The 11,122-nt window shown below is 42.2% G+C and overlaps 2 protein-coding genes across 3 annotated transcripts; one reads left to right on the top strand and one right to left on the bottom strand.

Moving 5' to 3' along the window:
• Window positions 1–1,178: 1,178 nt before the first annotated feature.
• enkur (enkurin, TRPC channel interacting protein) lies at window positions 1,179–2,392 on the bottom strand. Its single transcript, XM_058060628.2, has 5 exons — window positions 2,313–2,392; window positions 2,059–2,204; window positions 1,767–1,984; window positions 1,553–1,699; window positions 1,179–1,490 (listed from the first exon to the last, which is right to left on the bottom strand). Exons 1-5 carry the CDS (start codon window positions 2,387–2,389, stop codon window positions 1,320–1,322), a joined length of 759 nt encoding a protein of 252 aa, XP_057916611.2. The 5' UTR covers window positions 2,390–2,392; the 3' UTR covers window positions 1,179–1,319.
• A 763-nt stretch (window positions 2,393–3,155) lies between these two features.
• thnsl1 (threonine synthase like 1) lies at window positions 3,156–10,107 on the top strand. 2 transcript variants are annotated; one of them, XR_013627781.1, is made up of 3 exons: window positions 3,156–4,520; window positions 5,572–7,613; window positions 9,998–10,107. XR_013627781.1 is itself a non-coding variant. In XM_078792313.1 (2 exons), exons 1-2 carry the CDS (start codon window positions 3,159–3,161, stop codon window positions 6,373–6,375), a joined length of 2,166 nt encoding a protein of 721 aa, XP_078648439.1. In that variant the 5' UTR covers window positions 3,156–3,158; the 3' UTR covers window positions 6,376–7,707. The 2 variants fall into 2 exon arrangements, 1 of the variants encoding a protein (XP_078648439.1); XM_078792313.1 differs by lacking the exon at window positions 9,998–10,107 and having other exon boundaries at window positions 5,572–7,707.
• The last annotated feature ends 1,015 nt before the right edge of the window (window positions 10,108–11,122 follow it).

The raw sequence follows: 11,122 nt of genomic DNA, 5'->3' as shown, positions 1-11,122 counted from the left end.
CAAAGCTTATTAAATCCTACCCCTCCATCTGGTACTTTTACAATCAGTAACTGTTACATTTGTTCACTTCCTGCTTTCATAATATAGTTTAAGTTTTTTTTTTAATTAATTTGAACTAGGATCTCCTCGCTGTGAGGTCTGCACGCTAACCACTCGACCGCCATGCGTTTTTTGGTTTGTTTTTACAAACATTGGCATCAGTAACTGTTACATTTGTTCACTTCCTGCTTTCCTAACATTTATTTTATTTTTGTCACATACCAAAGTACGAGGTGATATGACCATGCAATGACATAATGGTTACCATAGTAAGTGTCAATATAGTGATATGTATAACACATCATGACAATCAGTAACTGTTATATTTGTTCACTTCCTGCTTTCCTAATATAGTTTAAGGTGTTTTGTTTTTTTATTTAAATAATGTACCAAAGTACGAGGTGATATGACCATACAATGACATAATGGGTACCATAGTAACTTCCTGCTTTCCTAATATATATATATTTTTTATTTATTTTAATTTTATTTAATTTTATTTTTTGTCGCATAGCGAAGTACGAGGTGATATGACCATCCAATGACATAATGGGTACCATAGTAAGTGTCAATATAGTGATATGTATAGCACATCATGACTGGTTCAAGACTCTTCATCCTCGTATTTAGCAAACATCAACTGCTTGTATTGTTTCTTGAATTGGCTCATCGTTGTGCATTGTTTGAGGGTCTTACTCCATTCCATAGTTTGATTCCACATACTGAAATGCTATGGCTTTTTAACGTAGTCCTAGCATATAAGTGTTTCAAATGTAGTTCTTCCCTGAGATCATATTTCTCCTCTCTTGTAGAGAAGTATTGGATGACATTTTTAGCTAATTGGTTATTTTTAGCCTTATGCATTATTTTAGCTGTTTGAAGATGAACTATATCAGCAAGTTGAAGTATTTGTCATTTTAGAAAGGAAAGAGACAACACCCGGGTACGCATATATGTAGCGTGAATGAGATTTATTGTGTTGTTAGTGAGAATGGATGTTCACAATATTGGGAATTTATGTTTTCCATCAAGTAAGCACAACTACGGCAGCACTCGTGCAGCCCAAGACTATGAGCCCACCACAATTATGTTGGTACTCATTTGTGTTGCATGGTATTGAGACTGTATTTGGCAGTGTGATGATGTATTTTCAGATAGGAAAGCTATTCAAGCTGTACAGTGACTACTCTAAAGCACAACCATTGCTATATATAGCATTGTAACTTTACTAAAATGTGCAATATTGTATTACATAAGATATGGTTGTTGTACGTGTGATTCTATTTAGCTATGTAGATGGTCTTGAACTGCTCAAAAAGGCTGATGTCGGCCTCCAGCTGCTGCATCTCCGCCTCCAGTCGCTCCTTGCGTTCCTTCCTTAGCAGCGTGTCGATGAAAAGCGGGAGGCGCTGGTACTCCCGATGCAGCTCAGCCCAGGTGGTCTTCAAGCTCTACAGTGACAAGAGCGCTTTAGGTTCTGGTGTAGGTTTCAGCAGATGTGCTCCTCATGTACCTTCAGGTTGATGTGTCGCTCCTCATCAGAGAGCTGCTTCATGGCCCCCTGCTCTACCTGTTCTTTCAGATACCTTTTGTACTTCTCCACTGCTTTTTGCTTTTCTTCACTGCGTTGCAGTAAGTACTCGGGTACTTCGCCGTAATCCTGCAAGCAAAGAACAGGTTGCATGTCTTTTCTGTCCAATCACATGTCCGGTATCTCAGTGTCGTACCTTTTTCTTGATGTACTTGGGAATGAGTCCTGAATGTTCAAGGATCTCCTTGTGACCTCGGTTGGTGTCAACAGAAGCAGGCTGCGGTTTCATTGGAACCGTTGGAGTTGTTGTCTTCATGAAGTTTCTCTTAGTGTGGATGCCCATTAGTGGGCGTTCCGTCCTTGAAGGGATGGGGGGTTTCTTTGCAGTGCACGGGCGACAACAACCCTCTTTCTCTGCAGGACAAAACTGAGTTAGCGGGACGATAAGTCAAATAATATAACCTCATATTATAATGGTGAGAACTCACTTTCAGGCAGTTTTATTTCTTTGGAATGCTTCTTGAGGTATTTATCCGGAGACGGGACATCAAGTTTCACCGGTCCCATCGTTTTCATTGTCTCCTTGGTTAACTTTTCCTGTACGATAACTTTGGGCCTATACTTGGATGTGTACCTAAAAGAACAGTATAAACATAAATGTTGTTAATTGCTTTAAATTAATTTAAATCATAAAAACAAACTGTAAACAAAGCCAAAGTGACTATAATTGTATTTTACTTACCTTGGGACTTTTTCAGCGTCAACCTGCTCTATTAAATAATTATATATGCTTTCTTGGGGGACAATTGTGTCGTCCATGTTGAAAATGTTACTTTGTGTTGATTTGAAGATGTTAAATGTTCTAAATTAGCCGAACTACGGTTAGCTAGAATGTTTTCTGGTTATTCTGCTTTGACTTGTTGCTAGGTGACCTCCCTGGACCGGAAGTTGCCTTCGCTTACCGACGTTATGTACTTTAACATTTATTTTTCTGATGTTTTTAGCGCTCAAAACCTGTTAATATTTTAAGCTATTGACTTGTAATATGTATTATATTCAATTAGTAAACACTTTTCACCTAAAAGTGAGCCGTCATGTGGACCTTAACAACGATATGTAAAGTTTTACGAACGACGCTGAATGCAGCGTGACGTCACGTTGAGTCCCAAATTTAACTCCTTAAAAGGATCATGAAACATCGAGTTAAATAAATAAAATGAGTCGAATATAATCATTTAGCCGTTAATTAACATTGTCAATAATTGTAGTGTTCATTCATTGAATTTCCACGGCTAACTTGTTGAAAATTGTTCCTCTGGGCTTGCCGTAGTTTTTTGAATTGGCAATATGGCGCTTCCCATACATGACAAAACTACCGTGTTAGCTACTACTGAAGGATAATTTGCCGCTCCTGTGGGCTAAAAAAAAACATTCAGGTAAGCATACATACATTAGCCTTAATGTGAACTTAGTTAGCTAGTAGCCGCTGGGCATTGAATCACTTGTATGCTTGTGTAAATGTAGTTGTTTGCCTTTAAACAAGTCGTATTCATTCAAAGGAACAATTACTTTGTCTTTTCAGCTCAATATGGGTTTGCTACGTGCAAGGTTTGCACTAAAAGCAGCCAGAAGCAGCCTGAATCCGTTCCCCACACCAAAATCATTGCTTTCCACAACTGTTGGACATCTAGGAGATAAGAATATCCTCCTTATGGGTCCACCTGGAGCAGGAAAGACCACAGTGGGGAAGATAGTCGCCCACAAGCTAGGTCTTCCTCTTGTTGACATAGATGATGATGTCTTGGAGACAACCTGGAAGATGCCTGTTGCATCTAAACTGGATAAAGTCGGTGGAGAGCGATTCCTGGAGGAAGAAGGTCAGGTGTTGCGTAACTTCTCAGCTTCTGGATGTGTTGTTTCCCTCACAGGCTCAAACCCTCTTCACCCTGAGGCGATGCAGCATATTAAACAAAGCGGCATGGTCGTCTACCTGGATGTGGACAGTGATGATATCCTGCTGAGACTTAATAGAATGAAGGTGGACAGGGTAGTTGGTCAAGAGGCGGGGCTGTCCATTAGAGACATTTTGCGGCACAGGAAGCAGTTTTATGAGCAATGGATGGATGTGCGAGTGTTTTGCGGGCGAGGCAACAAAGTGGAGGATGTTGCGGAGAAGGTGCTGCAAGCTGTGGAGAGATATCAGAACCATGCTGCTGAGACCTATGTGTCCACCAGGCGTGACGGCAAAGGACACACAACACACTTCAGTGACGTGGTAGTGGAGGGTCTGGCCTCAGATGGAGGTCTCTATGTACCCAAGAATGGCTTTCCGAAAATGGGTGCTCCTGAGTGGTTGAGATTGGTCGACATGTCCTATCAAGAACAAGCTTTGGTGTTACTTGAGAAGTGCATCCACCCGTTGGATGTATCTGCTGTGGATCTGAGAAGAATGATCTACAAAGCATATGGATCCAAGTTTTCTTGTGAAGATGTTGCACCTGTGAAGCATCTGGTCCACCATATGTACATCCAAGAGCTTTTCCATGGCCCCACATCTTCATTTAAAGACCTCGCTTTGCAGTTGATGCCCCATCTTTTTGCCTACTGCCTACCGCCTATGTGTAACTACCTCATCCTGGTTGCCACGTCCGGCGATACGGGAAGCGCCGTCCTCAGCGGCTTCACTGGGTTACACGATGCTGACAAACGCAGAACTGGAGTGCTGGTCTTTTTCCCGGAGGATGGAGTCAGCGAGATTCAGAAGTTGCAAATGATGTCCTTCAAAGAGAGAAACGTGAAAGCGGTCAGCGTACGCTCGGACTTTGACTTCTGCCAGAGAAGCATCAAGAGGATGTTCGGAGAGTCCGGAATGACGGGGCATCTCGCTGTGGAATACGGGACAGTTCTCAGCACTGCTAACTCCATCAACTGGGCCCGTTTATTACCACAGGTTAGTCCATGGTAAAACTAATTCAACTGGTGTATTAATTATAGTTAATTAATATTAGGGCGGCACGGCGGTCTAGTGGTTAGCGCACAGACCTCACAGCTAGGAGACCGGGGTTCAATTCCATCCTCGTCCATCTCTGTGGGGAGTTTGCATGTTGTCCCTGTGCATGTGTGGGTTTTCTCCGGGTACTCCGGTTTCCTCCCACATTCCAAAAACATGCTAGGTTAATTAGCGACTCCAAATTGTCCATAGGTATGAATGTGAGTGGGAATGGTTGTTTGTCTATATGTGCCCTGGGATTGTATATAACAGTATAGTGTATAAAAATATTGTATATAACAATATAACAGTCACTAAAGTCATCATACAGCAACTTCACATTCAAATATACAAACATGTACCAATATGAATTATGAATTTTAAAGTTTTCCCATACTGTATTGCATCTGAGCAATGCATTCATTGGGGTGCTGCAATGACGTTAGCCCCTCTCTGGGCTTCTCAAATAAAGACACACATCATTAAAAGTAAAACGGTCTGAACGTTTAATACTGGCACCATGTAAAAAAAATCAATAAATACAACATTAAATAAAAATACATTAACTGTTGGCTGCACGGCGGACGAGTGGTTAGCGTGCAGGCCTCACAGGTAGGAGACCTGAGTTTAATTCCACCCTCGGCCATCTTCTGTGTGGAGTTTGCATGTTCTCCCCGTGCATGCGTGGGTTTTCTTCGGGTACTCCGGTTTCCTCCCACATTCCAAAAACATGCTAGGTTAATTAGCGACTCCAAATTGTCCATAGGTATGAATGTGAGTGTGAATGGTTGTTTGTCTATATGTGCCCTGTGATTGGCTGGCCACCAGTCCAGGTTGTACCACGCCTCTCACCCGAAGACAGCTGGGATAGGCTCCAGCACCCTCGCAACCCTCGTGAGGATAAGCAGTAGAAAATGAATGAATGAATAATTAATATTAATTTTTATAGCTTTTATGTGTTTCAAATACAGGTAACAGTTATGTGGAACTATAACATTTCTTCTCCCTACAGGTTGTTTACCATTCCACTGCCTATCTAAACCTGTGCCGGGACGGCGTGATCAATTTTGGGGATCCTGTGGACATTTGCATCCCGACAGGTAACTTTGGGAATGCCATGTCAGCCATGTACGCAAAGGAAATGGGAATCCCTATAAGAAAAGTAATCTGTGCCTCCAACCACAACTGCGTGGTGTCAGACTTTATCAACACAGGCGACTACGATCTCCGAAAACGCCGTTTGATCCCGAGCCACTCCCCGGCGATAGATATTCTGAAATCCTCCAACCTGGAGAGGTTCATATATCACATCTCTGGCAACGATACCCGACTAGTCAAGGACTTGTTCACACGTTTAGACACACACCAGCACTTTCGCCTTCCTGACCCGCTTCTTGGCAGGATTCAGCAGGAAATGCAGGCGGGCTGGTGCTCTGAAACAGACTGCCTGGCCGCCATCCAGAGCGTCCACACGCAGACCGGCTACATCATGGACACGCACACCTCTGTGGCTAAAGTTGTGGCTGACAAACTGCAGGACGCTACGTGCCCTGTGGTGATTTCGTCCACCGCCCACTACGGTAAATTTGCACCGGCTGTGTTGAAAGCTTTAAAAATGGAAAATATTCCACGGAGTCCTTTGGAGCAGCTGGAGAAACTGCAGCAGACCGCATCCATACCGGGAATGCACAGGGACATGATGAAATGCGTCACGGAAGGAGACAGACGGGGACACGCGGTTTGTGAAGCAGACTATAGTGTGTTGGTAGAGGAAGTGGAGAACATGATACAGGACTCCTTCCTTAAAGTCATGTAGACCTGGTCCTCGAGTCCCTGTGTGATGGTTTGGAAGAAAAACAAACAGGTCCACATCAAGGTCCCTTTTCTTGTTTTGTGTTTTTTTTTTATGACGTGATGACAGGCTGCACGGTGGTCATGTGGTTAGGGTGCAGACCTCACGGCTAGGAGACCCGGGTTCAATCCCAATCCCTCGGCTATCTCTGTGTGGAGTTTGCATGTTCTTCCCCTGTGCATGTGTGGGTTTTCTCCGGATCCCAGACTCATTAACATATCTTGAATTAATTAACTAGATTGGAGTTTTCAAAGTGTGCGGTGGGCCAGAAGACTTCAGGGCAGCTTGAGCAAAATAAAGAAAACAAGTCAAATGAATTACAGACAGTAAACAGTAGGGGGTGAGCAGAAAACTCCATCAGTTTTTCTAAAAGTAGCCTAAAACAAACAAAAAAAATGCACGGCGGCGGAGTGGTTAGCGCGCAGACCTCACAGCGAGGAGACCCGGGTTCAATTCCGCCCTCGGCCATCTCTGTGTGGAGTTTGCATGTTCTCCCCGTGCATGCGTGGGTTTTCTCCGGGTACTCCGGTTTCCTCCCACATTCCAAAAACATGCTAGGTTAATTAGCGACTCCAAATTGTCCATAGGTATGAATGTGAGTGTGAATGGTTGTTTGTCTATATGTGCCCTGTGATTGGCTGGCCACCAGTCCAAAATGAATGAATGATGACATCATTGCTTTTAATGTCATAAAGCTACTAACCTAACATTTTTCCGATGTGCATTATTGTCAGGCTGCGTGCGGTCGAGTGGTTAGCGTGCAGACCTCACAGCTAGGAGACCAAGGTTCAATTCCACCCTCGGCCATCTCTGTGTGGAGTTTGCATGTTCTCCCCGTGCATGCGTGGGTTTTCTCCGGTTTCCTCCCACATTCCAAAAACATGCTAGGTTAATTGCCGACTCCAAATTGTCCATAGGTATGAATGTGAGTGTGAATGGTTGTTTGTCTATATGTGCCCTGTGATTGGCTGGACACCAGTCTAAGGTGTACTCTGCCTCTTGCCTGAAGACAGCTGGGATAGGCTCCAGCACCCCCTGCAACCCTCGTGAGGATAAGCGGTAGAAAATGAATGAATGACATCATTGCTATTAATGTTCTAATGCTACTAACCTAACATTTTTTATTATTTTTTTGTTTTATTATTATTGTCACAGATTAGCAATGGTCCACTAGATGGTGATGTCTACTGCAAGGAAACGAGGTATTGTGATGATTTTCTTCCATACATTCAATGCAGTGTTTTGCAGTTTTTGGCCAGTGAGTGTATACATGCTCTTGTAGTACTGCCAAGAGAAACAACAAGCCTTACATAATGAAGCAAAAGGGGCATATAATATACTGGGCTTGTGAGAGGGGGGGTACATTTTTGCACCCCTCAGCATGAATCCTGGCTATTTGCCTATGGAGGAGGGAGTCATTTAAAACCTGGTTGGTGCTGCCTCAGCAAACTGTGTGCTGGAGGACGCAGGAAGATAGTTTTATCATGGATGGGCATTTATTAAAATACATGCTGTCTGATTTGTGACTTATATTTTGTACATTAGAAATTATACTTTGTTTATGGCCTTCTGTTTCTATGGAGGGACTTCAGCCTATATTAATGAAGCTCCCTGGCAGGTGAGTGCATGATGACGGCGAAGGTGTGTATATATATATATATATATGTGTGTGTGTGTGTGTTAGTGAAGAGAGCCAACCAGCCAGCTGTTGCTCAGCATCATAGCGCACCATGGCTGGCTGAGCAGGGATAATTGCAGGTGTAGCAGCCTGTTCCCTTCTTCACAATGTGGACCTGGAGAACAATGAACGCTCCTCTATCACCGTGGAGGGACAAAGTAGAGAACTGCTTTAATGCATTAGCTGGATAGGACTTGGATTTGAGGTTCTACCAAATAACTTCTATTTAATTTCTTGTCTTTTTTTTCCCCATTCTGGAATCTACCATCTAATATTGAGATTGTTAATAATAAACAAATAGCCTGTTTAAGTCACATTAAACGGTTTCTAAGACTCTGAGGATCTTCTCGCCGGTGATGTGAAGGACAGACAATCTATTTCAGACTCATGGAATGATAAATCAATGAGCCCCCTGTGATGGATCTGTGAGGAGTAAAAGACGCAGGCCGGGCCTCCTGGGAGAACTGTGACAGTACGACTGACAGCCGCGACTGACAGGGGTTAACTGTTGAGGAAAGCCGAGGCTTGACGGTGTAGAAGTGACCCTCGCCGACTCACTTCCTGATTTGTAGTAGCGATCGTGGTCAAAATGACATGGATTAGTATTCTTGTCTAAATAGCTGGCAACATGAGTGAGTAGCAAGATAATTGTGTCTATAGTCAAGTCAGGTGCACGAGTGCTGGAGAGATGCGATTACTGGGTCAACCCTTAATGGTTTTATTTCATTTGAACATGCATCAGATTACAATTGAATGCATCACATAATCAGTTCACAGTTCCACATGTCCAAAAGGAGTAAGAAGAAGCAAAGCTTATTAAATCCTACCCCTCCATCTGGTACTTTTACAATCAGTAACTGTTACATTTGTTCACTTCCTGCTTTCCTAATACAGTTTAAGTTTTTTTATTTTTATTTTTTTGTTTATTTTTTATTTTATTTTTGTCACGTACCAAAGTACGAGGTGATATGACCATACAATGACATAATGGGTACCATAGTAACTGTCAATATAGTGTAAATAATACAAATAATATTCATTTTATGAGATAAATTAGAGAAATATTATAATCCTGCATAATTTAAGTGTAGTTTTCTTTCAAAATTGACGTATCCTTGCATAAAAACTTCATTCTCAATAGTTTAAGGTTTTTTTATTTATTTATTTATTATTATATTATTTCCTACTATAGTTTAGGTTTTTTATTATTATTATTATTAATTTATTTTTTTGACATGACCATACAATAATGGACGTATCCTTGCATAAAAACTTAATTCTCAATAGTTTTAAGGTTTTTTTTTTTTGTTTTTTTTTTTAAATTTATTTATTATTATATTATTTCCTAATATAGTTTACGTTTTTATTTTTTTTTATTTATTTATTTTTATTATTATTAATTTTTTTTGTCACGTACCGAAGTACGAGGTGACCGTACAATGACATAATGGGTACCATAGAAAATTCCTGCTTTCCTAATATAGTTTTTATTTAATTTATTAATTTTATTTTTTGTCATCCTTGGTTATTTTTAGCCTTATGCATTATTTTAGCTGTTTTGAAGATGAACTATATTTGTGATTTTAGAAATAAAATCATTGTGTTGCCAGATATTATTGTCAACATATCTGGCAACAAAAGTGAGTACTACTCATAGTGAGTATCCAAATGGTGCTGCACACATTGTCTCTGGAATAACTTCTTGTGGATGTTCGACACCTCCATCTTCTTTCCGTCCCACATCTGCTCTGGATGAGACATGATGGTCCACTCCATCACTTTTCATCTGAAAACTGCCAAGCGTCCCACTTTCCCTACAATGAACCGCAACAGCAGCACTCGTGCCGCCCCCAACAAGAATACTCCTTTGACTTTGATTCTCACTTTCATGTCCCCCCTTCATCGCAGGTGTCTGCAAAATACTGCCCTGCAAGGAGTGTCAGGCTGTCAAGTCGCACCACAGATGTCGTCTCTTTTTATTCTCCATCACTTCCTGTGTCATCCCCGTCACCTTCACTGTGATATCCTGCTTGAGGTAAGATATGATCTGTGACTGTCACACACACACACACACACATGACTGCACTTCTTTCACAGGAAATGGATAGATGTTGCTTTTGGTTGTGGGTGGTCATCAATATCATTTGCATCAATATACATAAGACCCCTCTATGGACAAATTATTTTAGCCGGACTCGGATAATGTATTCACAACGCTCTCCAACTGGAAGCGCATTAACATTGACAAGCCAGATGGCTCACACTTGCAAAGAAAGTGTGATGTCCGCCATCCATCAGGCTGATGTTTTTTGCTGGATTTTCATGCATTTTTAGCTTTCATTCATTCATTTATTTATCGCGGGGGTGCTGGAGCCTATCCCAGCTGTCTTCGGGCGAGAGGCGGGGTACACCCTGGACTGGTCGCCAGCCAATCACAGGGCACATATAGACAAACAACCATTCACACTCACATTCATACCTATGGACAATTTGGAGTCGCTAATTAACCTAGCATGTTTTTTGGAATGTGGGAGGAAACCGGAGTACCCGGAGAAAACCCACGCATGCACGGGGAGAACATGCAAACTCCACACAGAGATGGCCGAGAGTGGAATTGAACCCTGGTCTCCTAGCTGTGAGGTCTGCGCGCTAACCACTCCCCCGCTGTGCTTTTTTTTGTTTGTTTTAGGCTACTTTTGGAAAAACTGATGGAGTTTTCTGCTCACCCCCTACTGTTTACTGTCTGTAATTCATTTGACTTGTTTTCTTTATTTTGCTCAAGCTGCCCTGAAGTCTTCTGGCCCACCGCACACTTTGAAAACTCCAATCTAGTTAATTAATTCAAGATATGTTAATGAGTCTGGGATCCGGAGAAAACCCACACATGCACGGGGAGAACATGCAAACTCCACACAGAGAGGGCCGAGGGATTGGGATTGAACCCGGGTCTCCTAGCTGTGAGGTCTGCACCCTAACCACACGACCACCGTGCAGCCTGTCATCACATCATCAATTTTTAGCTTCACTGCATAT

The sequence above is a fragment of the Doryrhamphus excisus genome, linkage group LG7 (assembly GCF_037039965.1).
Source record: "Doryrhamphus excisus strain RoL-2023G ecotype Guam linkage group LG7, RoL_Dexc_Guam_v1.1, whole genome shotgun sequence".
Classification (NCBI taxonomy): Eukaryota; Metazoa; Chordata; class Actinopteri; order Syngnathiformes; family Syngnathidae; genus Doryrhamphus; species Doryrhamphus excisus.
The sequence above is the reverse complement of the archived record's forward strand: the minus strand, read 5'-3'. Positions and strand labels throughout refer to the sequence as shown.